General features: G+C 40.9%; 1 protein-coding gene across 1 annotated transcript in view; it reads left to right on the top strand.

Annotated features, from left to right (window-relative positions):
- The first annotated feature begins 2,846 nt into the window (after window positions 1–2,846).
- cnih3 (cornichon family AMPA receptor auxiliary protein 3) overlaps window positions 2,847–27,736 on the top strand; it is a 148,247-nt gene continuing 123,357 nt past the window's right edge. Inside the window, exons 1-2 of the mRNA XM_072362624.1 lie at window positions 2,847–3,353; window positions 21,370–21,438. Of these exons, the coding sequence (XP_072218725.1) occupies window positions 3,276–3,353; window positions 21,370–21,438 (147 nt within the window). The 5' untranslated portion in view covers window positions 2,847–3,275. The remainder of the gene's footprint in view (window positions 3,354–21,369; window positions 21,439–27,736) is intronic.

Genomic DNA, 27,736 nt, shown 5'->3' with positions numbered 1-27,736 from the left:
CATACATTCTGAATGTCTTGCATTGCAGAAAAACATGTTGTTACCCACTCGCAAAAAATTGAATGATTACATGAAAATAGGTTTCAAATTATGGGAAACTGAACAGTGCTTTCTGTTCTGAGTTGCATGGGGTATGTTAAGTGATGATGCTGATTGACAGATCTTATAGGCCAGCTCAATTAAACTGCACCAATTAATTTTTTTAATGAAAAATAAATAACTAAATATATTTTAATGCCTTTATTAATAGAAAATCTGAAATGGACCCAGAACATTAAATATTCCAGTTACCTTCAAGCTATTGAATACATTTTCAAACATATTAAATAATGCAACTTACATTCAAATGACAGTATATCCTACCAAGGATACAGTTGTCTGGGTAAGTGTGTAGCTTTCTACCTTTGCAGAGCCCTTTTGACTCTTAAAATGAATCCACAAGTCTAACTTTGTAAGAATAAGAACATTGCAGATTGAGCACAAATTATTAATTTAGCCCTTCCACCTACCAAGCAATAATCTGATTCTCTGAACTGGTGTGCATCCTCTTCAACATCAACTGTGCAGTGTTTAGAATTTGCTCTTAACCATATTAGTCCAACTCTTCCTCATCTTATAATTCCTAGCCAATTTAGGTAAACAGTACAATTTCTGGCTTCCAGGGATGAAAGCAGAACCATTAGCTGGCTAGCTGTCAGATACACATCTAGTTTGCATAGTTGGCTAGTTTGAGGCTTTAAAGAGGGTCATTTTAAAAGATAACAGTTAAGGAAATTAGAATTTGCTTGTTTGTTTATGGAACCCTGATTTATAACTCTTCTTAAAAATCTTAGACTGTCAATGAAAAACACTTAATCTGTTTAATGTGGGTTTGCAAATGTGAAACTACAACTGCTCAAAAAATAGCCTGTATTGATAGGATAAGTTACATTGAATACATTCTTTTACATTTTTTTATACACATTTTAGAAAAACAGTTACTTGATTATCAAGGTTAAGAATTTAAGTTGACCAGTTACAAGTCTGAAAGTAGGCTGAGAGAATTTGAAAATACTCCCAGTCTTTTCTAATCGCAATACACATCCTTATTAAGGAGGCAACTCGAAGGTGCCTCCTTAGTAAGTTTAATTTGTCTAGGCAAATGTTAATGTAAAATGTAACCTCCCAGGTAAATTTTTCATTTAAATAAATCACAAAGCATAAATTGTTTTAATTGAGGCATGTATATAACGTATGTTGCATGACCCAAGTTGTCCAAGCTTTAGCTGTTGGATAGATGGGTACACAGTTGATTCTAGAATAGGACTTATTTTTTATGTGGAGAAATTTGAAAAAAATGAATCAATACAAACGGAAATTAAACAATAGTTCATCACCTCTTACGATTTTGAAGACAAAACTGTGCTGGTTCTGCAGTTTTGTTTAGTACTGTCTCCTTCAGTTGTGATTAGCAACTGAACTATTCATTTAACAACTTTAATGTACTATCAATAAGAAAAGTTACAGTGCAGCAAATTTCATTTTTATATTTCAAATGTAAACTAAAACTGAGCAGGTGACCTTATTCTCACAGGAATTCTTACTTTGTTACTTGAATTAATGTGTAAATTTAAATTATATTCACATATATTGTGAATATCCTACATGTACATCAAAGTCAGTCAGTCCTAATTTCACATGCATTTTTCTCAATCAGGATTTGGAGTATTTGCTACACAGAGATCCCAAAATAATTTTAAAAAAGGCCATACATGCTGTAAAATCTTTTTAAATCTTCTTTTTACAAACAATGTTTGTTTAAGAAAACTCTGAAACTTGGAGTCATTAACCAAATGTGTTTTGTTCATTTGTATGTTCTCTTCTTTGCAAGCTCCAATTGTTGCATTTTCTTTTTAAAGATAATTTATTGAATCCTATATTGGCTTCATCAGTTGATCAAATCTAGCCTATAATGTATTATCTACTACTTTACATTTATATTAGCTTTTGATTTTAAGGGGCACCAGTATGCTCTACATGAGCTTTAACTGGCATTCTCTGGAAATAACAGTAAAACTTACCATTTCAAAGCAAGTTTTAATTGTTATACAAGTGCTGGCAAGATGCTGTCTGTCATCGTTGGTGAAAAAAATAAAATAAAATAAAATAGTAATTGATCTACTTTTTTTTTTAATTTTCAGTTTTGCAGAAAAGTTTGATGTCCCTGCGCTAACGACTGGAGGCACTATTTTACCCTGGAAAGCCTTTTAAACATTTTGCTACAATCAGTGAAAATTGTATAATTTCTTCATGCCCCTCATTAATTCCTAATTTATAAAAGCGCCATAAGGTGGCGTCATGTTCACATTTTAAATACAGGCTCACAGCAGCACATTCCTCACTGAAACCTTACTGCCTACGAAGATATCCATGAAACAGGATTTTCAGATTCAGATTTTCTCCTGTCTAAAAGATAACTGCTGTTGGATCATTTCATTCGGGGAGTGTACAAATCATATGTGTGTGATTTGTCCGGGCATTTGAAATATCGATTAACCTGGACTTTCTCCTGATGGTGACGATAGAATATTGCCTCGCTTAATTGGTTTTAGACCCAGGGCCAAGGTTCGAGGAAAACATGTTCAGTCATAAACCACTAAATAGTGCACCTTAATTGTAAATTAAGGTTTTGTAAATCTGGAAATCCGTAAACACACACAGACACACTCACACCAATCGCTACACATGCACGCGAGCGGGTTCTGCTCTTTTAAATCCACCTGTTCACACCTCTTCATGCACGCTCCGCTCGCTGCTGTTTGGTTTGTCTGCAGGAGAAAACAGCATTCACGAAGTGGCGAGGGGCTCCTCACATGACACCACCACCGCTCGTCTACAGCAGGACTTTTTCAGCTGCTGAATGGATTACCTTTTCATTCATCTCTCACAGATGTGTTTGCGCATTACCTCCTCACATCAGTCGAACGAGAAACCCGAAGAGCATCTATGATTTCTACATGATCACCTTCCAAATGTACTGATCTGAGACCAGCTCATAATTCCCACATCTCCGCTGCTGCGTGTACACACGGCTGATTTTCTGTAGAGGTCTTCAGAATCAAATTGTAGCAAACACTGTGGACGTTGAAGTCATGGTGACAGTACCGCCTCGGCTTTCCATGGCGACGTGAGAACTTTATTCCTCTGCCCCCATTTTTAGCCTCCTCTTTGATTTAGATGTTTGCCAGCGGAATCGTGCTTCCTTGGGAAATTGTCCACCATTTCCCCTTTCAATTATGTTCACTTTTGCTGCCTTTTGCTATATGCTGTCTCTGGTCCTCTGTGTGTCTCTTATCTTCTTCGCAATATGGCACGTGAGTATCTAGTGGTTTGACGTATTTTGTGATTTGACTTGAATTTTTATTCTAATAAAGAATGGTGTCATCCTCAGGGATGTATACTTGTATGTGCAGGTGTGCGTAAGGGTGTAATACAGCCAACAGCCCCGATCATTCATCTGCTTGATATATATCTATATTTCAACTCCCATGATGTTAAATGTTGCAGATTTTGTCTGTTGTCAAATATTTTCTGGAACACATTTGTGCACCTGTGTTGCCTGCAGCATGTACTCAGCTTTTTCACCACCTCATCATAATGTTCTTTCTATATGGCCACTTTATACTGACCCAGTTTGAAATGCTGGGATGCCTGCAACGCTGTGCAGCCAGATCAATTACACAGCCTTCCTTGTAGATCAATTAGCAAATCTTGTGGAGTGCTATCTCCTTTCTCATCTCCCTGCTCTTCTCCCTCTGCCTTGAATCAAGCCTCAGCTCAGCCACACATCTGTACTAATAATGCAGTCAGCTTTAAGATATTTGAATAATCTAATCATTAGCTGTCTGAGCAACATATCCATCATGCAGGGACTTATGTAAAGACAGATTCGGGTCAGGGCTTTCAGCCTTTTCCCTGGGGTCTGTTTTTTGCAAGGGAACAACCCCAAACCTGATGCACATGTGATAACTGATTCTCTTGCAGTTACAGTAATTAGTGGATGTGCATGTCTGTCAAACAATGGTCCATGTATCTGCAAACAAAGCAGAATGGTAGCGTCTGGAACAGTGAGAGTGAAGACAACTATGACAGTGCAATTGATACTAAGTAATTGTGCAGAAAATTGCACAATGATCAGATATACAGGACAGCATCTCAGTAATACCTATTGTAAAAGATGGACAAAAAAATACACCAAATCATGTGATTCAAACGGTGGTGTAAATTCAGTAATGGAAAAAAAAAGACCTCAATGGAAAAAATACTCTGTAGCTCTCTCAGGAATTCACATTATTTTGTATTCTGTTTAAGATGACAGTAGTGGAGGTGTCCATACTCTGAAATATAATTAGGTGGAGGCTGTGTGGTGTATGGAGCTGTAGAACCAAGACTGCACTGAAACATTAGCCACTTGCCAAAATATGGGGGTAATTTGGCCGTCAACTGTTCTTTCACCTCTATCAGTCACTTTGGCAGGTAGCCATCAGTCATTTTCATTTAATTTCTAGACTCATCTGGTTTCAAAGACCTGCATGGGGGGAGAAAGAAAAATTAATCCTGCTCCTGATCGTCCTGTTGGCCAGTAGATTCATTTTTAATAATCTGAGTAGAGGTGTATTGCTGAAACGTATAAGTAAGCTTAATCAAACTACCTAAGGCAAAATCAAGCTATAAATTTAATGAAGCTGTAGGAGGAGTTTGATCATATGTGAGGCGTGGAAACGAAGTGACGTTTCCAGTCACCAGCAGGTGGCGCTATAGGTGAGTGTCAGTATGTGCATGTGTACTTAGTCAGGGCAGAATTGCAGATAAGTTTGGTGAAGATCGGACAACGTATGGAGAAATTATAAGTGACTTTGTGTTTTGTGGCGAACAGTAGCGACTGGTCAAAGTTTGAAGGTCTGCCACGGCCACATCCTTCAGACTTTGGAAAAGATTCTCTTGATTTCTAATCCCCCATGGCTAAATTGTAAACTGACGAAGTTTGAAACCGTTAGCATTAAATATGTAGGAGGAGTTCGATCACATTCAAGGTGTGGAAAGAGGCAAAACGACACCAATTTGCATCTGTGGACCTGGCACTAAAGGCCACCAGGCCTGACGTGCCTGGCAAAATAGGTGAGTTTTGGCACACGGGAAAGCACCGAAAAATGCAAACATGCACAAAGAATAATAATAGTAATAATAAAATCTGCAAGCAGCGATGATCGGGCCTGAGCACGTTCGCACGTGCAAACTCCTCCTACAGATTTAATGATAACGGCTTTAAACTTGGTGTGGCTACTCTTTGGCCATGTGGGATTAAGTTGTGATCAACTTTTCCAAAGTCTGAAAGGTGTGTCTGTGGCTGACCTTCAAAATTTGAGGACTTGCTACTGCTCGCTACAAAACACAAATTTACTTATAACTTGTGCATACATTGTCCGATCTTCATAGGCTTGCCTGAGACTCTGCCCTGACTAAATACATGCACATGCTGACAGTCACCTATAGCGCCACCTGCTGGTGGTTGGAAATGTCACTAAGTTTCCACACTTCGCATATGATCAAACTCCTCCTACAGATTTAATGATAACGGCTTTAAACTTGGTGTTCTTTGGCCATGTGGGATCAAAAGTTGTGATCAACTTTTCCAAAGTCTGAAGGTTGTGGCCATGGCGGGGCGGTGAAGATTATGGCGTTTGTGGGTTAAAAGCGATATCATCATCGCAAGGTCATGAAACTTGGCACACATGTCCACGCTGACGACCTCATACGTATGTAAAGAATATGTTGTGTGGCTGGAGGAAAATGGCTCTGTCGCGCCCGCTACAAATGTTCTAAATACCCCTGCCATTGGGATTAGTTTTGTGTAGGCTAACGAAATTCGGTACCTGCCTTTGTCATGCCCTGGCCCACAAAAAAGCCTTTTGACATCATGCCGCCAGGTCCCCAACGAAGTCGGCCATTTTTAGTTGAACATGCAAATTGGTGTTGTTTTGCCTTTTTCCACACCTCGCATATGATTGAATTCCTCCTGCAGATTTAATGTTAACGGCTTTGAACTTGGTGTGGTTACTCTTCAGTCATGGGGGATTAAACGTTGCGATCAACTTTTCCAAAATCTGAAAGGTATGTCCATGGCGGACCCTCAAACGCGCTACTGCTCGCCACAAAACACAGTCACTTATAATTTCTCCATACATTGTCCGATCTTCACCAAACTTCATAGGCTGCACTAGGGCTCCACCCAGAATCCATACATATGCCCAAACTTACACATGCTTATAAGGCCACCTACTGTTTAGCAAAAACAGCAACTTTTAGGTCTGGCGGTATTACGCCTTGCTGGGATTCTCACATCCTGCTCTGCACTTGACGGACGGCTGTGCGGTGTGCATCGGATGGAGTCCAGCGCATACCTCGACGTGCACACATGGGAGAGCCTGTTCATGGCTGCTTGCAACTTTCATTTCAATTATTCCACTACACAGTGCATACACAGGATAATTATACCTGGGATCATCTCATCCTCCATTATTTTCCTCTATATTTATTTCTTCCTCTTTCCTCTGTGTTATACCTGCCAATGACCTGGCTGAGGTGCTCTCTCTAGCACTGCTTTCTGTTGCAAGTGGCTGGTGGCAGATTCACACAACCCACAACACGTTTTTTTTTTAAATCGCTTTTTGACTGTCTAAAGACCAGACTTAATTAAAGATTATCAGGTTTCGACAAGTTTCGAGGACTCCTGACTTTTCTCAGGAACCTTCAGATTCATGACAGATTGCTTTCAATGTCAGACAGTTTGCTCTTTGTGGATATGTTTAGTTTGTGAAGATTTTTTTGTCAAATAAGGAATTGACTAGGTAACCCTGTGAGGTTTATTGGATTTTAACTTAGATGTTTATGCATAGATTTTTCTTCCATGCATGGATTCTCAAAAAATAATTTTCACTTCATGAATACAAGTGGATGGTGGGCATTTGATTTCATGATAGCCTACAAATTAATTATCTAATTATCTGTTTTCATTTGATTAAATCACTTATTCCTTAGAATAATAATATGTAAATCTCTATCTGTTTCAGTACAAATTACCCTTGTAAGCATTGCATTTTTTTCACAAACACACTTGACTGAAATGGACTTTGTTACATTGTACAGACATGCTAAACATATGCTAGCTAGTAGAATAAAGTATTGCTCAGTTAGAGTTGGTGCAGATGTGCTAAATGCAAGAATAGCTCAATAAACAAAGATGACAGAAATACTCTTTGCTTAATAGGGATTTACTTACAACTCAACTGTTGTTGTCTCTCCAAGAAGCTTCTATAATTTGAGGATGATTGTCAGTCATGAATCCAGAGATCTCACATGTTTGTGTGGCAAATCATTGGTAAAATTTTATCTACGTAGAAACTATACACATTTTGTTTCCAACTAATCTTTCAACACAAGCTAGCAGAGGTCAGGTAGTGAGGAACACATTTTTAGTGACTGTACTTAAGTAGAATTGTCTATCTGTTTTACTGGAGTGCTTATTTTTCTGGCAATTTTTTACTCCTTCCTTCTATATTTTAAATATCCTTTAAGGCCTAACTGCACACTACTTCAGCAATGTATATTTTAACACCTTTCTCAAGTTTAAAAACTTTCACTTTGACGACTTGTTAAAAAACTGAATGCAAGTTAGCACCCCGTCCTTGACTACCACTACTGGCGGTTGTTTACGGAAAATGCTCACAGTGACCTTATTTCCCTGTTGATTGACAGAAATTTTGTTCCAGAGCACACAACTCCACAACTGTACACATCAAAATATCCAAATAACAATTTTTCTGTTCATGACTCAGTGCATCATATATACGGAGCAGAGTGGGAAACAGTCTGACATGAGAGACAGACAGACATATAGCTGAGTGGCAGGTAGATACCCATCTCTGATTTCCATTCAGTAAGCTGATTTGGAATCTCAGCATTTCACTATGGCTAGTGATCACCAAGGCTTTATCTTATGTCAGTCTTTTATACATATTGTTATCTCATTGTCACAAGGAATTTGTTTTTGGGTAATGTTTTTTCTTCAAGTGTTTAAGATTCAGAGTTAGAAGTAGAAATAACTGATTTGCAGAAAGGAGGGATTTTTAATATATTTGATTGGGATTATTACTTTGCCTCATCATTTAGAAATGACAATCTCATTGTGCATGCATCAGCACAGAAGGGATGTAACAAGTTAACATAATAAAACGAGGGAGACTACAAATACAAATAAAAAGCCTGTTACAAGAAGAGCCCATGACATGGATGAAAGTGAACCAGACAATGCACACAAAAAGAATTTGGAGCAGCAAGTTATTCCTTCCCCACTGTTTTGTTTAACTGAATGTCTGAAGTTCTTAAGAGTAAGAATGATTCATGACAGATGCATTGTCAATGTGTTGTTCTTTTTTATGTTTTAAATAACAAAGAGTTAATATTCATTTGATTATATTGATGTCAGCCTCAGCTTTTCATTCACAGAGTTAGTGGAATTGTCCTTCAAAGGGTTACTTTTTACTTTGATAAGCTATACATTTCAGAGCTCGTACTTCTTCACTTTTACTTGAGTAAGTTGTGTCAATGCTTCTACTTTTACCAAAACAGTTATAACTTGTTATTTGTACAATTTAAGCTCCTGCAATTAAGTGTTAAACTTTAACTTATCAGTAACTAACTCTAACTCTATCAGTTATGTACTTTTGAAGAAACCACTTCAACACCTGCAGGAAGGAAATCTGAGGTAGTGTAATTTATTCCTGGTAGGGGCCTATATATGCCGATCGTCTGTATCACAAACTGGCTCTTGGGATGTGGCACGTCATTTCGCTGATTGGAAAAGAGCCTGAGCTGGTGTGTGAGTTGGAGTGGTACCAACAAGATATAGTTGGGGTCACCTCTTTCACGGGGTGACAGCCAAAACAAAGGTAGGACTCAATAGCAGGATTCAGTGGATGAAAAAATAAGATTTTGTTTTGACAGAAGTGGAATTTTGATAAGCAGTGCTGAATCTGTGGCTAGGGAAACGCTGGAGAGAACAGGTAAGCACAAGGGCCCGGGCGGCAGGAGCAACTGGATATAGAGAGGTTGGTTAGCAGGAGAATCCAAGTGGGTGAATGTTCCAAAAGGTAAATACGAGATTGCCTTACTGTGATCCGGTGGAAACACAACTGGAGGGAGAGGTAGCAATTGACTGGCTTGAGGGTGTTTTCCAGAGTTGTGGCAGGTGAGCAGGCAGGTGGTGAGACAGATCCAGGTAAGGCAGAAATGTTGGAGAGATGAGAATGGAAGCGAGGGGATCCGTCAGACTCGGGAGGAACAAGGCTGGGACGAGGCTGGAACAAGGAGACAAGGTAAGTACACAAAACCTTTCTTGGCCAACGATCTGGCGAAGACTGGTGCTCCTGCTGCTCCTTCAGAAGGGTTCATGATGATGGTAGATACACAACAGGTGTGACAGCAGGCAGCCACCAGACTCCACCCAAGTAATTGGGGAAACCTGCTCACCCAGCCTGAAACTCAAAACACACCTCCAAGCCAGTCAAATCATGACAACCTCCATACACACTGTTGGCTCTGGAACCAAACTCCTGGAGTGAGGCTGAACTCTGTCATTCTAGTCGTCCATGAGGAGAATCGTCAGGTGGGTGTGGGCATACTCACAAGCTACCAGCTGAGTGCTTTGAGTTCTCCCCAGTGTGCAAGAGGGTTGCCTCACTGTGGCTGCAAGTCACAGGAGGGAAGGTTCTGACTGTTGTTTGTGCATATGCATCAAACAGCAGCTCATATTACCTGGCCTTCTTGGAATCTCTGGGTAGTGTCCTTGAGGGGTTGTCACATGGGGATTCCATTGCTCTTCTGGGGGACTTCAGTGCCCATATTATGAAGTGACCTGCAGGCGTGATTGAAAGGACCAGCCACCCTGATCTGAATACGACTGGTGTTTTGTTTTTGAACTTCTATGCTAGTCATGGATTGTCCATTACAAATACCAGGTTCAAGCTTAAGTGTATTCAAAAGTGTACTTGGTACTAGGCCACCTTAGGCCAAAAGTCCATGACTGACTTTGTAGTTGTGTCATCAGACCTGAGGCTGTATGTCTTGGACCCTCAGATGAAGAGAGGGGCAGAGCTGTCAATCAATCATCACCTGGTGGTGAATTGGATCCACTTCCAGGAAAGACTGCCAGACAAACCTGGGAAGCCTAAATGTGTTATAAGGGTGAACCAGGGACTTCTGGTGAAGGCCCCGTCCCACTAGGTCTTCAACTTAGACCTCCAGGACAATTTTTCTCACATACCGGGATAGGTTGGGGACATGGAATCTGAATGAATAATGTTCAGAACCTCCATTCCAGATGGAGCTTCTAAGAGCTGTGGCCTGAAGGTTGTTGATGCCTGTTGTGGCAGGAACCGAAGGACCCGCTGGTAGACGACAGCAGTGAGGGAAGGTGCCAAGCTGAAGAAGGAGGGGTTTTTGGGCCAGGTTTTTCTGAAGGGTCACCTGAAGAAGCTAACAGGTACCAAATGTCTACAGGGGCTTCAGAATTGGTGGTTGCTGAAGGTCCCTACCCCCACTATGCTATCTCTTACTGTACTTCCCTCTATGTGTGCACTTTATTTCTACACTGTCACCCGTGACAACTTTGACAGAGCCTGGAGAGGGATTTTCCTTCTATGTAGCCTATTGTTAGCTTTGATGTTAGCTGTATTTTTATATCCTCATTTGTAAGTTGCTTTTGTATAAAAGTTTTTTTGGATCACACTACTCAGCCTCCCTGGAAATGTTTACTCCAGGGTGTTGGAGAGGAGACTCTCACCGATGGTTGAACCTGGGATTCAGGAGGAGCAATGTGGCATTCATCCAGGTTGTGGAACAGTGGACCAGATCTTTATTCTCGCAAAGTTACTGAGGTCATGGGAGTTTGACCATCCAGTATACATGCATTTTTCTTGGGATGTGGCACGTCATTTCGCTGATTAGGAACGAGCCTGAGCTGGTGTGTGAGTTGGAGTGGTACCAACAAGATATAGTTGGGGTCACCTCTTTCACGGGGTGACAGCCAAAACAAAGGTAGGACTCAATAGCAGGATTCAGTGGATGAAAAAATAAGATTTTGTTTTGACAGAAGTGGAATTTTGATAAGCAGTACTGAATCTGTGGCTAGGGAAATGCTGGAGAAAACAGGTAAGCACAAGGGCCCGGGCGGCAGGAGCAACTGGATATAGAGAGGTTGGTTAGCAGGAGAATCCAAGTGGGTGAATGTTCCAAAAGGTAAATACGAGATTGCCTTACATGCATTTTGTAGCCTTGGAAAAGGCTTACGATCGTGTTCCCCGAGAGATTCTGTGGGAGGTGCTGAGGGAGTTTGGGGTACTGGAATCACTTCTGCGAGCTATTCTGTCCCAGTATAACCAAAGCAGGAGCTGTGTCCACATTCTAACACTTGGTTGAAGTTGTTTATGGTGCATGTTGGACACCACCAAGGCTTGTCAACGATCCTATTTGTGACTTTTCACGGATAAGATCTCAAGGCATAGTCATGGAGAGGAGAGCGTCTGGTCGAGGAACCTCAGGGTTGCATCTCTGCTTTTTGCGGATGATGTTGGCTGAGGATGAGAGTCAGCTCTTCCAAATCCGAGGCCATGGTACACAACCAGAAAAAGGTGGAATACTCTCTCCAGGTTTGGGATTGGTCTCCACCTCAGGCAGAGGAGTATCTTAAAATCTTGTTGAATGAGAAATGGACAGACAGATTGTGGCTCTATTAGCAGTAATGATTGCGCTGCTCCTTTCCATTGTGGTGAAGAGGGAGCTGAGCTGGAAGGCAAAACTTTCAATTTTGAGATCATGAGCTCTTGGTAGTGACCAAGAATGAGATTGTGGGTACAAGTGGCTGAAATGGGTTTCCTTCAGAGGGTGGTTGGGCTCAGCCTAAGAGATAGGGTGAGGAACTCGGCCATCAAGAGGGCTCTTCCACACAGACAGAAGTCAGTTGAGGTGGTACAGGCATCTCGTTATGATGCCTCCTGGTTGCCTACCTTTGGAGGCCCCTGGCCCCTGGCCTCCAAAGGTAGGTATTCCTTCTGTCCTGGGGACGCCGAGTGATCCTCAAGGAGGAGCTAGAGAGTGTTGCTGGGCCGAGGAATGTATGGGTTTCTCTCCTGTTACGGAGGTAACATCCTGACCGCAGATAAACAGAGACAAATAAATAAATTAATACATGTTTGTATTCTCAGATACACTGCTGATTGCACAAATCTCCTACTCTAACCAGTCAGAGCATTGCTCCTTGAACTCTGGCTTTTTCATTAATGCTCATGAAACTTCTCTCATAGATTTTCTCTGCTTGCTTTTGGATTTCTGTATATAAGAAATCCCAGCCAAGAGATAACCAAATAAATCTGATGTTACTGCCTTCTTTACAGTGCTGTCATTTACTTCAGTCCATCCTCTGTTGACAATTACTGGTCAGCTAGGATCAGCAGATCACATATTCTTATTTATGCATTTTAATAGTTTTGTTTATATAGTGCCAATTCACACAAAAAAATCTCAGAGAAAGATATTTTTAAATCCAGTTTTATCCAATCTAATTTATAATAATCCAGTCTAATCCAGTCAATAAAGCTGTATTTCTATTACTTGCATGTCAGTGTAATGAACTGAAAAATATTGATAGTAAAAGGGACAATAACAATGAAAACTTATCTGATAAGATCAAGTGTACACGCATATATTTATACTCTGTTGATAAGATGAAGGAAACCGTATTTAGTCTCAAATATTCTGTCGTAAACAATTCTACAGCAAGAAAAAGTACAGAAAAAGAACAGCAGTAACAAATGCTGAAAAGCTGAATGAGAATAGCTGACCATGCTAAAAAAGATGAAAATAGTGAAAATTAGCAGAAGTCAACTGAGCAATAGTTAAAATGGCTGCAGTGTAATAGTGGAAAAGAGATGCCATCACAGTGATAGGAATGTGTGTAAGCAGCTGCGGCTTAACGAGCCACTCCCAGTAGAACGAGCAGAAATGGTTGAAGGGATATCATGACCTGTGAGAAAATTGTAGCTAAAAGAGGACAACTTTTCCTACATTTTAAGGTATAATTTGAATTATATGCTTTACAGTATTCCGACAACTGTATGTTACTGTATGTCACTGCTGTTCCTGCGAAACAGCAGTGAGAATGCTTATGAGCTGATTGGGGTTAGCTGACCATGCTCATTCATTCATTCAAAGAAAAACTGAAGGGTTAAAAACAACAAAAGAATTTCAAGCAAGATGAAAATAAGTGAAAAGTCTAAATCATTCTAAAAGGGTGAAAAGCAATGGATATGCCAGCCTAATTGGAACCTTAAATTGAATTTTAAAAGTGTAGAAGTGACGGTTGAAGAGAATTCCAACACAGAGATGAACAGTTCTCATGAAGAAGGTCAAAGGTTAAATGGATAAACAGAACACTGATGTTAAATGGGAACTGGAGAAACACACAGAGAACTGATTTGGGCTGGAATGGGCTGGAAGGAAATGGACTCACATTTTACTTCAAGGTGAAAGTAATGAAGACACCTGAAGATGTCAAAGTAGCTAAAGAAAAGTACAATTTTAGTAAAAAAAAACACTTGAAGGGTTAAAGAGTTGAAAAAATGCAGAAGTCTCAGCAGGAAAAGGTGAAGGGTTAAGAACAACCGAAGGAGAAGAAGAAAAGAAGGGAAATGCAAAACCAACATGCAAAATTGCTTAATCAGCATTCTCAGAAAAAAATATGGAGCAAGAACGTGTCATATCGACATATAGCTTAATGATGATTAAAGACTTTTGCTTATGAGGCAATTGGTTGCTTGCTTCTCTACGTAGGGTTAACTAATGGGATTTTACAGTTCTTGATTTTGTGGGAAATTGAAACAATTTTTACACTATTTTTTACACTATTTATTGAAATAAAAATAATTACATTGCAGATACAACTGGCCAATTTGAATTCCCTTTGCCAGCTGGCTGGGCTCACTCTGATAAATCCAGATGGGTCCTGGAGTTGTATCACTGTTCTATTGTTGATTCAGACATTTGCCTGGAACACTGCTTTGACATCTCTCTTGTGTAGATGCAGTTGGAGCAGATGAAGACAAACATTCTAGCTCAGGAATGCTACAGGTTCCTCCTGCTAGAGCTGGAGGACATTTGGGCTACCTCTCTCTCCTGTTATACTTGTACAATGCAGATTACCGATGAGAATGTCTAAAATAAATCTCAAGAGTGATTGATCCTTTAAGCCTGATATCTACACAGAACATTGAGTGCAGTGTTCATTTCTTGTGGTGCACATATGGATGTATATACAAACTCTTTCTGTTAGGTCTGTATGTGTGTTTCTGTAGAAAAGTGTGTCCTTGTGCACAAATGCATACACTGTATATTTGGATTTATAAACACATCAAGGCTGTGTGTGTGTACGTGCATGTGTGTTACTCATGTGGAGCAGCCTGGGGGAAGCTAACACACTGTAACAGAGAAAGGCAATGAGCCAGGATCTCAATTAGAATCCACTGGGAAATAACATAAAAAGAGCTGCCTTTTAGTGTGGGGGTGAACCCAGGGAAATAACCCAACATTGGTGTGAACCTCTGCCATCTCCCTGATGTCAATTCCCCATACAAAATTTGCATGTACAAGAAAACATGCCACTGCTTAAGTTGTTTTAAGCTAATAACAACAAGTGAATAAATAACCAGTCAACCAGATTCACTTATTTTGCACACACACAAACACTTTGCTGTGTTCACATCTTGCAGTTTTCCCATGGTGCACATATATTGGAAATACCGAGTTATATCCAGTGCAGATACACAGAGTTACACATTCATCTTGTCCAACAGCGTCTCTATTGCTTTTTCATGCACACGCAAACAATACCCTCATGAGGCCTAGTTAGGCAAGCAATGACATCTGCTTTTATTGTACAATTGCCTCTGCTTCAGCACAACTTCAATGGATCTGTTGCATATTATATCTGTTGTTCATAATTACTTGACATCACTGTCTCTAAGCCTTAAGCATAATACAGTAGTGGGTGGATGTTAGGATACAATAACACCAAACCAAGAGGTTATTTATTTATGTCTCACACGAAAATGCTGTTCCTTGTAGAAATATATTATTCTACATTTTAAGTTAAGCAAATTTAGTATCTGATGACAAGGTTTCAAGAGCTTACCCCAAAATGGGTATGTGCATGTGTCCAGGTGAGCGTACTGAAAAAGAGCAACAATTACATATAATGTCCATATCAGAGGTGTTAATCTTTAACAGTTTTGTCGCTGGGGGACTGTTTGTTCAGCAGAAGGCCCTTGCATGAAACATGCAGCAACAACAAATGATTCAACCCCCACTGCATGTGGAGTTCCCATGCACTGAGGGTTGAATAATTTTGCTTGTTACTGTATTTCTACTTTATGTTTGTATTTCTACTATGTCCTAAAACAGCGGTGTCCTATACCTTTAAACAAATTAAATTGAAAACAAACAGCGCACATTGAGGCATCTGTCAAGAATAGGCACATATACATAACATTAGAAAAAACAATATTGTTTCTCTGACCGAAAGTGAACTTTGTAAACATGTTGAACAGAACAAAATCAGGTGTCTCTAACACACCCAAAAATTCAGAAATTAGGATTGGAATTACTCCCACATTTACACTCTCAACTAGACTAGGCGTGCTTCAAATGTTCAAAAGTTCCATCTTCTTTAGATGGCAGAAGATCTTACAAACTGAGGGGAGACTATGTGTCACCCGTAACAGTTTATAACATTGCTCTTATTCACTAAAATTCTGATTTAATGACCACAGTGTCATCAGAGAAGCATCGGCTATACTTCAGTTAGTAATTCAATTCTGCTGGCCCAGTCAAGCTTTAACCGTTGTTCGACTCAACTGTTCATGTGTCATGATGAGTGAAATTTTTATTTGCTTTCTATAGGAAACAGATTATATGACAGATATATGATATATGACACGTGTTTTTATTATTCTCTCTCTCTCTCGCTATACATATGTATATATATGTATATTAGGGCTGGGCAAATATGAAATTATCTAATCGTGTTAATCACATGATTTCCTGTGATTAATCACAATTAATCGCATTGTTATACGCAAATTCAATAATGAATTCAAAAGTAGCATATAATGCACTTTTATTGGAACTGTACAGTCATATGATCGAAGTACTCCAGTGATAAGACAACTTAACGTTGCAGTGCTTACAAATAACTTTAGCTCTGTTGACTACCGCCATCTGGAAGAACTTTGAAATGAAAATGGCCCTGTAAAAGTTCTGTAACCTTCTCCATGTTTGTTTATCCCGCTTCCTCCGCCATTGTTTGTTTCCAGTGAGCGCCGCAGCAGTAAGCAAAATACTAAAAAAAAACCAAAAAAAAAACAACATACTAGGCTGCTCACAATGGACTTTTTCAAAATAAAAGTGTTAGAAAAATGTACTCACAGACAACGGCATGAAACCAAGAAAATCCTCAGAGGCCTCAGTATTTTACTTGCAAGGGGAGAACAACACACAAACCTTCTCTCTGCAGATTCACAAGAGTTCTCCAACGAGTGGTTGCCTCCCTTGCCCTTTTATTTGGTGACACACATACATACAATCTACTTCTTGCTTTCATGTATCCAGGTCTGGTATGTCTCCTGAGTTTGGAGTGAGCAGTGAGCAGACAACATTCCTTCTTAAAACACAGCTCTCTTTGTCTCCCAACTTCTCCTTGAGAAGTTTTGATATATAATGGCCTCTGGCTGTGACATTTATATATTGATAATAATCAAACTTTTCAGACATTTCCCTCCTGTTTATCATTGATAAATGTCACCCTTCATGTTCATGTCATCTTACAAGTCTTCTTAGGTTTCTGTAAGAACTTAATTTGTATGACAACCTTATCAATTAACACTCAAAAGGTTCTTCATTTTATTTAGTCTAAACACAATCATTGTCAGTTTGTCAGTTGTCCATAGTGCGACATTGGATATAGGTCCGGATGATATTCTTCATATAGTTCATCCTCCTGGAGAAGCAATGCTCTGAACTCAGAAGGAAGGCCCGCTATGGTGTGGACCACCAACCTGGTGCATAGAAAACGGAGACAAGGCACACAACAACACCCGCACACTACCAATATTGCAGTGAATACTGCTACAGTCATCATAAGTGATAGAATCATGGCACGATATCTCCCGAACATATTCATCATGTTAGACCACATAGAAGTGTCAACTCCTGAGTGTTCCTTCAATTCTTCAAACATGGCTCTTAATTTGGACAACGCTTTTGTTAAAGATCCATCTGGTGCTGTGTTCTTAGGTATCAGAGTACAACAAGACGTTAGAACACACTCCTCCTTTTTCAGCCAGGAAAGAGGGACACAGACAGTTGAAAAGTCATAGATTCTCCTGATGATTCTCCTGATGACACACATTCCATTTAGTTCCGAAGGTATACACCTTCCCTGCTTCACAATGTCCTTTGCTCCTTAACAGGGCCCTGGTGGACCTGTTATGTCTTTTCAATCTCTCGTAGATCTCCCAACCTAAAGTAGGCAGAACCACAAAGAGACTTATGACCAGTCCTATTGCCAACAATCACTTTGAATCTTTGAAATCATTTATCTTCTTTTTCTCTGTTCTCTTGTGCTCTCTGCTCCTTGCCCTGCTAAGTGCTAGAGAGATATCCCTGCTTCACCAGCGTTGAGTTTACCAGGATCTATACACCTGGTCCACTTTGTAGCTGGACTTCCCTCTCTAGTAGTCAGGGGAAGGCACAGAGTACCTCTTACAATAGCTCGTGTATCCAAGTATCACGTCCCTCGATCTTGACAGCAGTTGAGGTGGTTATCAGGATCTGGAACGGGCCTTCCCAGCTCGGTTTGTTCCACGCCTTCCTCTTTGTCACCTTTGTGAAGACCCAGTCTCCAATATTAAGTTCTGCTCCAACCTGTAATGGGAAAGTCTCATTCGGAACATTATTATATTGACTTAAATCTTTTGTTTCCAACATCCTTTTCATATAACTTGATAGAGTGTTGTTGGGGAAATTTAGTAATGCACAGAGTCAGTTATTTTCTTCTGAGGAGATAAGAGCCTTTTATAATAATATCTTGCAAGAGAACAACGCAGTACAAAATACAGAGTTGCTCTGCTCACTGAGGCAAAAACACACAGTTATATTGCCCTCTTATCACATCAAGAAGAACAGGGCAGGGTGGTACCTTGCAGCTTGGCCATTTTCAGGTCATGCACAGTAACACTCAATACAATGCATATAAGAATTAATTTTCCATTACAGTGTTGTCATCCTCATACTGGTGGCATGCGGTTTTGGCTTGGTCTGGGATAGAATATGGTCTTCCACACATTATTTCGAATGGAGTTAAAGACTGACCTTGTGTGGGAGTTATCCTCATGTTTAGCTAAACGAAGTCTATTTCTCCCTGTTTCTTCCATTGATTTTCTCAGTTTCAGTTTAATTGTCCCATTAGTTCTTTCCACTAGTCCTGCATTCTGGGGGTGATAACCACAATAGTTTTTTAAGTTTATGCAGAAGTGATCGCCTATCATTTGGATCACTGTATTCACAAAATGACTTTCATTATCACTCTTGATAATCTGTGCAATCCCAAAAGTAGGTATTATTCTTTTGCATCAGGCTTTTGCTACTGTCAGGGCATCTGCTGAATGACATGGAAATATCTCTTCCCATTTAGAAAATGCATCAATTATTACCAAACAGTACTTCTGGTTGTTACATTTGTTTAGTTCCATAAAATCCATGTGTATTTCTTGGAAAGGATACTCTGGTTTAGGAAACTGACCTCTTCGTGGTCTCATGTTTCCGTGTGGATTATGTTTTATGCAAATCTGACATTGTGCACAATATATATATATTTTTTAATAAGTAGTAAAATAATGTACATAATGTTCTATTATACTGTTCATCCCTCCTGTTGACGCATGGCAAGGCCCATGTGCCACAATTGCTTGCTTTTAGCAAGATTGGTTTTCCCAGCAGTCAAGTGTAGATGTCATCTTTCAAAACTGCTCCTTTGTTGCACCACAGTTCTTTTACTGTCTGGTGCTTGTTGTTGCATATCTTTTAAAACGTAATTTTCCACAGTATCTTTTTCCTTCAAAAGTAAATGCAAACCTGAGCCAAAATACTGAGAGTCTGGATGAATTGGGATGGAAAATAAAGCATTACTCAAATCTATAATAGAGAAATGAGTTGACTCTGGTCACAACTGGCTTAACAGTGTGTGTGGGTCTGGAACATTTGGTGATCTGACTATCATAGATTAATTTACTGGCCTCATATCTTGCACCATCCTCCATCCTGTAGATGGAGGCACTTTTTTTTACTGGAAAAATAACTATGTTAACTGGGGAGTCTGAGAAGGGTCTAATAATCCCTTCTCTACGTAAATCTGTAATCACAGGACGTATCCCTTCAATTGCATCAGGCTTCAGGGGATATTGTCATGCTTTAGGCCTGTGTTCTGTCCTTGGCCTAATAATAACAGGCTCCACACCTTTCATCAGTCCCACATCAGCATTGCCCTGGGACCATAGTGTGGTTGGCAGTGATTCTAAAGCCTGATCTTGTTCTGCTCTGAGGGTCAAAGTTAACGCAGACCCGTTCCTCCAAATGTGTTTGTGGGGAACAGTTTAACTGCTTCCTATAATACTGTGTTGAGGAGCTGAATTGCCAGCCTTTCTGCTATTTTCTTTTCCAATGTTTTAGGCACTGACATGAACCAGGGCGTTGCTGCTCCATAAATTTACGATCACCCTCCCCATCCATTGTACCTTTCACATATCCCATTTTATTAATATATTTGTCCTTAATGAACGTCCGAGTTTGTCTACTTCAACAGTCAGTAAATTTGTTGACACCGTTAGGTTCCCTACTCAACAAAACTCATTTCCGATCATTTTTCCTTTCTCTCATACACACGCTCAAAATGGCTCCTACACACACACACACTCAAAACAGCGTGTTGCACCCTTTCCCGTGAACACTCAAACCAGCGCAAAAGCAAAGTAAAAATACTGACACACTTAAAACACAAAAAAACACAAAATACAATAGACATACAGACAATAGACAATAAGCAGGGACTCTAATCCCCCTTACTTTTGGCAGGGACTTTCAACCCTCCTTCCTTTTCCTAAGGCTGGGAAAATAATGAATATTTAAAACTGCGTTAATGGTAGACAAATAATTGTTGGCGATAATGAATTCATTAGTTAACTCAAAAATAATGCGTAAATGTTCCCAGCCCTAGAATATATATATCTTTATATATGTAAAAATATTTATCCCCCCCACACACACAAAAAAAAAAGATTTCAAGGATTTATTGATTTAAGTTTTTTCAAAGAGCAAGATTCTTCATTGAAGGAAAATCAACAAATAAAATGCACAGCGTCGTATTTGTGTGCAACAGTATATTTGTTTCAAGATAGCCCGTATCACATTTATTCCACCCCAATATAATATTGTGTAAACTGACAGCTTTTATAGCCTCAAGTGGAGTTGACACATAATTAAGCCTTTGGGAACTCTATAATGGTCCTTCCTTTGCTTCAGCAGTGATGACTATATAAACACAATCAATAAAGATAATCATGGTGAGTTGCAGTCATGGGAAAGACACAGGAGCTTCCACAAAAGCTGACATGGGGCATTATTTCATCATGTATGAGAAGATTTCCAAAAAAATTAATATTCAAAGAGACACTATTGGGAGTGTTGTAAGGTAGTTTAAAACTTATAGAACAATTGAAAACCTGTCTGGCTGTGGAAGAAAGCCCAAAATGCAAGTGCCCTTAGAAACTTGGGACAACCAAGAAAAACATTTGTGTGAATCCAGACACCTATAGGGTGACCTGATGAAGGCTGGTACTAGTGCTTCAGTGGGAACTATAAGACGTGCACTGAATAAATAAGGAATCTATGGTCAGACTCCAAGATGCACAACACTCTTGACCACAAGGAACATCAAAACTTGACCAGAATATGCCAGGAGATATTTGGATAAAACTACATAGTTTTGGGAGACAGTTCCATGGACTGATTAGACCAAACTGGAACCCTGTAAAGAGTTGGACGAGCGATATGTCTGGTGTGCGAAAGGCCAGGCTTATAGCCAGAAGAATGCCATTAAACTAAGTAATTTTGTCTTTGCTATCCCAAAATCTTACTAATTGTATCACTTTTTTTCTATCTCTTTGTCAGATAACAGCTTTTGATGAGCTCCAAGCTGACTTCAAGGTGCCAATCGATCAGGGAAATCCACTCCATGCGGTTAGTTTGCATTCTTTAACCATTCTTATTCATACTGTCAAACATTTTCTCTGCATATGTTACATTGGATATATCTGCTTTCTCTTATATTTGCTTTCCTGCACAAAGAGCCAAATAAAGTTTGTTTTTAGAACCTCTACAAACACATCCAAACCTACTGCTAGTCACAGCCATAGTTCACTGTATCCCAGATATAGGGACTGAAAATATTTTTTGAGCCAACACAGAGATTTAAGTATGCAGTCAAACAGAAAAAAATATTGATTTCATCTAACAAATTAGCATTTTTAACAATACCCAGGTCATAGAACAATACATTGGATTACACATATGTTATCAAATCTCCCTGGCTATCTGGTAAATAATTAAGATGTGCAATGAATGTTTCTTACAGTTCAGCATTATATATGTAAATGTGTGACTATATATCTATGTATGGTATCAGTTTGATATGGCATGTCTTTCCACTAATTGAGTGTCATTAAGCCCTGGCCCATTAAACAGCACTGCCAAATGCTTTTTCTTAACCAAATATAATTTCTTTCTATGACACTTTTTTCCTCCTATGGTCGGAATGGCTGTATGTTTTTTGTTTTTTTTAACATACCGCCATTCCGACAGTTCCTTTTAATAGCCTATTTTTTACCCAAAACATTTTGCACTAATGATATGCCGACGCAAATACGCCCTAAAGTTGGGCGCACAAACTTTAGGCCCACAGCCTTGTAAACAAACTTTAATAATCTATTATCAAAATCCCTTGAAATTTCAAATATCAAAATACAGATATTAATGTAACTGTTAGGTGTTGGAGAGGACTGGATCCAAAAGTGAACAGGAGACAGAAGGTAGAGGTCAAAAGGGATTTATTCGGTGAGGTGGAAGGAGGCTCCGTGTCCTGGTGACTCCGCGCAAGGCTCGGGAGATGAGTGGTTCCCATGTTCCGAAGATCTCGTGTGTGTACTCGTGCAGTCAGGCTCGGATACGGGCTGCGGGCTGGCTCGGTGGCAGGCTGGGCTGGGTACAGATCTCTGACTGGTGTATCCAACTGGTATGCGTGTTCGTCCGTCGTGAGGCAATAATCCGACACCACAGGCCAGGAGAGAGCAGGCTTTAACGGGTGCCAGATTGGTAACAGGGCACAGGTGGGAATGGTGAGAGCGCTCCTCCCAGCCGTCCAGCCCAGCCTGAAAAACAACAGAAGACAACCAGCCAGCACCCAGGTACAAACATAACTAAAAGAAGGCAACAAAGGTAATAATCACCACAGTACCCCTCTCTCAACGGACGCCTCCTGGCCGGGTTAGCCTCGTAAAACCCCGGAGGAGCGTCAGGTCCAGGATCAGGCGGCACGAGATCCAGGAGCGCTCCTCAGGACTATAACCCTCCCAATCAACCAGATACTGGAAACCCCGCCCTCGGGGCCTGACGTCCAGTATTCTGGAAACCGTAAAAGCTGGGTGATCATCGATGAGCCGGGGGGGTGGTGGGGTTACGACCGGAGGGCTGAGGTCACTGGTGGTGACAGGCTTGAAGAGGGAAACATCCAAACCTCCCGAATCCTCCGGAGATGCTCCTCCATGGAAGGAACTGCCACCTCCTCCTCTTGGACTGGGAACAACGGGGGTTGAAAGCCGTAACAAGCCATGAATGGGGACATACCTGTGGCGGAGCATGAGAGGGAGTTGTGTGCATACTCAATCCAGGGCAGGAAAGAGCTCCAGGAGACCAGGTGATGAGCGGTCACACATCGTAGTGCTGCTTCCAGGTCCTGATTGGCTCGTTCTGTCTGGCCGTTTGTCTGGGGATGATAACCCGAGGAGAGACCGCTCCACACTCAGGAGGCAAACTGCGGTCCGCGATCAGACACAATATCAATGGGAATCCCGTGGAGCTTTAACACATGCTTGGACAGAAGATCTGCAGTCTCCAAGGCAGAGGGTAATTTGGGGAGGGGAACATAAAGCACAGCTTTGGAGAAACAATCGATGATGGTGAGTATGACTGTGTTACCTTCTGATGGGGGTAACCCGGTGACGAAATCCACGGCAATATGTGACCAAGGGTGGCTGGGGATGGGTAGAGAATGCAGCAGACCAGCAGGAGACTGATGGGAAGCTTTGCTTCTGGCACAGACAGAACATGCAGCCACAAACTCACGAATATCCCTGACCATCCCCAGCCACCAGAAGCGATGGCGGAGAAAGACTAAGGTACGTTGGGTTCCTGGATAACACATCAGCTTAGACGAATGTCCCCACTGAAGAACCTGTGACCGGACTGCTGGGGGAACGAACAAATGATTAGGAGGACCACCACCAGGATCCAGAACGTTCCTCTGAGCTTCCTTCACCACCGACTCAATCTCCCACGATGCCGCCCCCACCACACAAGTCGAGGGAATAATAGGATCCAAATCCTGGGGACTTGAGCGTGAATAAATGCGGGAGAGCGAGTCCAGTTTTACGACTGCTGGGACGATAAGACAGCGTATAATTGAACCTGCTGAGGAACAGCGACCAGCGGGCTTGACGTGGATTGAGCCGGCGAGCAGAGCGGAGGTAAGAGAGGTTCTTGTGGTCTGTCCATATAAGAAATGCTTGCTTGCAGCCCTCGAGCCAGTGCCTCCACTCCTGAACCACCGCCAGCAACTCACGGTTTCCCACGTCGTAGTTACTTTCGGCTGGGCTGAGTCGACGGGAGAAGAAAGCACAAGGATGCAGTTTCTGAGTGGAAGGATCTCTTTGTGACAGCACCGCTCCCACTCCTGCATCAGAGAACCTCCACCACAAACTGGAGGGAAGGATCTGGATGCTTAAGGATGGGGGCACTCGTGAAGAGAGACTTAAGCTGGGAGAAAGCGCTGTCGGACTCAGGGGTCCACCGGAAGGTGATCTTGGTGGAGGTCAGATGGGTAAGTGGGGCGGCTACTTTACTGTAATTCCTTATGAAGCGGCAGTAGAAGTTGGCGAAACCCAGGAAGCGTTGTAGATCCTTGCGGTTCTCGGGAGGGGGCCAGTCGGCGACGGCTCTTATTTTGACAGGGTCAGGCTCCAGCTGGCCTTGAGTGATGATGTAACCAAGAAAGCTGACGGAGGGGGCGTGGAGCTCGCATTTCTCTGGTTTGACATATAGCTTATTTTGAAGCAGACGCTGGAGAACTAACCTCACATGCTGACGGTGTTCCTTGAGAGACCGAGAGAAGATAAGGATGTCATCTAAGTAGATGGAATGGTGGGATGTCGGAATAGCGGGATGTCGGAATGGTGGGATGTCGGAATGGAGGGATTTTGGAATGGGTGTTGCTACCCCCACTGAACTACATGATTTCTTTTTCGAAGTTCTGCATTCGAGGGAACATACCATGCCGGTAGGGAGGTGTGGCTGTGTGTTTGTGTGGTTTCAGGGGTTATAGCTGAATCCTTGCTTTTTCTTCCGGTCACAGTTAACAACAGTAAATAATGGCAACCGAGATGGAGCAGCTGTATTTGCAGTTGGAGCTCATCAATATTGAAGAACAAATGCTTATATTGCAAATGTTGAAGTGCAGGGGACAGAGAAGACGTTTGCGGAGTTGGTCTGTTCGACCACTAAACCGGTCAAGGCTGAATGGGTGAATTTACAACCTGGATGAACAAATGCACTTTCGATATTTTCCACTGTCAACGGGCCGATTTGACAAGCTTCTTCGCCGTATACAGCCATTAAGATCGGAAAAAGCAACTGCTGGAAATTATGTTCTGAGCAGACCAATCACAGCCCTTACGACCCGCGTCTACGCGACATGTAATTTTTTTTAAATTACTTTTATGTGACTGTTGTTCTGCAAATTTTTGACAATTAACAAGGAACTAACCCACAAGGACTAACTCGTCCTACAGCTTAAAGGGTAACTTACGTTTTTTTTTAATCTAGACCATATTTCTATATGTTAATTTACTCATTGATAACATTTTGGTGTCACTTGGAGTCCTTCATTTTTGTCATTTACAGTAAAACACACTGTTTTGGGTCATAAAATAAGAGAAAAAAAGTTAAAAAAAAACAGGATTCCCAAAAATTTAAATAATAATAATAAAACGTATTTTACAGGACCCACTTATTAGGATCTTCTGCCCCTGTTGTGTCTACTCTTTTATTTATTGACAACATGAGCAAGATTGACATGTGGTTGGTAGACTGCACAAAGGAAAAGAAAAGATATTGGTAGTTTTACTTTATCCAACAAGAGCTTCTTTGACTGAGGGCAGATCTCATCTTACGGCACAACGTTTTTGGTTTGCATACCAGTTGTCATGACCCGTTGAGGTCTTTTGTTTTAAACCATGTCTTGTCTCGTCATTTCCTGTTTTAATTTCAAAGATTAACCTTCCCTTTCGTTTGAGGTCTCTTGCCCTTCCTCATGTGTCACCTGTCTGATTGTCTTCCTTGATCCCAGAGTGTTTCCCTCATGTGTATATATGGTCTGAGTCTCCCTATGTCCCGTGCCAGTGTGTTGTAACAATCCATGTAAGAGTTGCTAGCCTTACCTTGTATTCCATAGCCTTGAATTTCACGACCAAGCGAATAAGCGTTCCCTCCAACAGAGTGATTTTTTGTTTGTAAGCTTTTGAACCATAGCCATAGTTTAGTCTTGTTAAGTTTTCACAGCCTGTTTGGCTTTCTCCGTTTAGAAGTGTTGTTTGTTTGTTAAAGCTTCATAGCACCTCCGTGAAAGGAGCGATTGCATTAGTTCTTGTAAAGTTTCATAGTGCCTCCGTTAGAAAGAGTGAGTTTTGTTTCATGTTAAGTTTTCATAGAGCCTCCGTTAAAGGAGAAATTATAGTGTCTGGTAAAGTTTCATAGTGCCTCCGTTAGTGGAGTCATTTTGAGTTTTGTATTATTCTTCGTGCCTCCGTTTACCGGGAGAGCATCTTTGATTTTGTACCGCCTCTTTAGTAGACCGCATTTAGATATCTTATAATCTTTTAAAGCGCTTTCAGTTTTACTCCTGGAATGGAGTAAGATTTGTTTTTGATAAAGTTTTAGTCACACTAGCCTCATACTAGTTATTGGGGTTAGTGTGTTAGTATTTCACAGCCTCTTGATTTCTCTGTCCTGGAGACTCATAAGTGGTTTATATATAAATAAACTGACTTATTGTGAAAACCCTGTATCTGTGTCTTGTGTCCTGCCGGTTTCTGACACCAGTCTCTGTAGATGTCTGAGGAATACATTAAACACATCTTTGACAACATCACAGATGATATTTCTTCAGGTTTTGTTGATAGCTCAAGTTTTTATTTTTTAAACTAATGGTTTTATGAAAAGCACATTTAACTCTTAAATATTTGTTTGAAAATGAAAGGTTTGAAAACTTTAATTGAAGTCAAAACATTGTACTACAACCCACTGAGTGAACCAAAACATACTTTGGGTGAAGACAGGTGTGTTTTGTTGCATCCTGGATTGAAAACTAGAGATTCCTGTCCCTCTGCTGTCAGGAACAATCTCCTTTCTGTGACAGAAACAATCTGCACTCTTTCGATTGGACCACTGACTGTTTCTTGGTTTTCCTATGTTCTAGTTTTCCCATTTTGTCATTGGTTTTCTTCATGCATTTAGATTTCCTGTTATATTTTGTACAGCTTACCCTATATTAAGTTGTATTTACTTCCTGTGTCACACCTGGTCTTCGGTTGCTGATTGCCTACCCTGCCATTCGTGTAATTTACTCCTCAGTATATATACTCCAGGTTTTCCTTTGTTCTGTGCCCAACCATTGCATGTAGTTGTATTCCTGTTGTTCTCAGTCACCATTTCCTTGTTACGCTGTCTCTTGTTCACTGTTAATTTCTCTCTCAAATATTTCTACTGAATTTTACATGTATCACATCACACATACATATATGCTCATACATTGTACATTTTTCAGAGTGATTCAACATAAACATCCTTCCCCTCCCACTAGCCACACCTACTAACCATGATTCCAGAGGGGTATTATTCCTGGAGTGTTGTAGGGAACTGCTGGAAGTCAAGTATTGAGTTGCAAGATAAATAAATAATAAAAATAAAAATCCATCCATCCATCCATCATCTGCCGCTTATCCGAGGGTCGGGTCGCGGGGGCAGCAGCTTTAACAGAGAAACCTAGACGTCCCTGTCCCCGGCCACTTCCTCCAGCTCTTCCGGGGGGACGCCGAGGCGTTCCCAGGCCAGCCGAGAGACATAGTCTCTCCAATGTGTCCTGGGTCTTCCCCGGGGTCTCCTCCAAGTGGGATGTGCCCGGAACACCTCACCAGGAAGGCATCCAGGT

This window comes from Leuresthes tenuis, unplaced genomic scaffold (assembly GCF_036924035.1).
Source record: "Leuresthes tenuis unplaced genomic scaffold, fLeuTen1.0.hap1 SCAF_13, whole genome shotgun sequence".
NCBI classification, from domain to species: domain Eukaryota; kingdom Metazoa; phylum Chordata; class Actinopteri; order Atheriniformes; family Atherinopsidae; genus Leuresthes; species Leuresthes tenuis.
The sequence above is the reverse complement of the archived record's forward strand: the minus strand, read 5'-3'. Positions and strand labels throughout refer to the sequence as shown.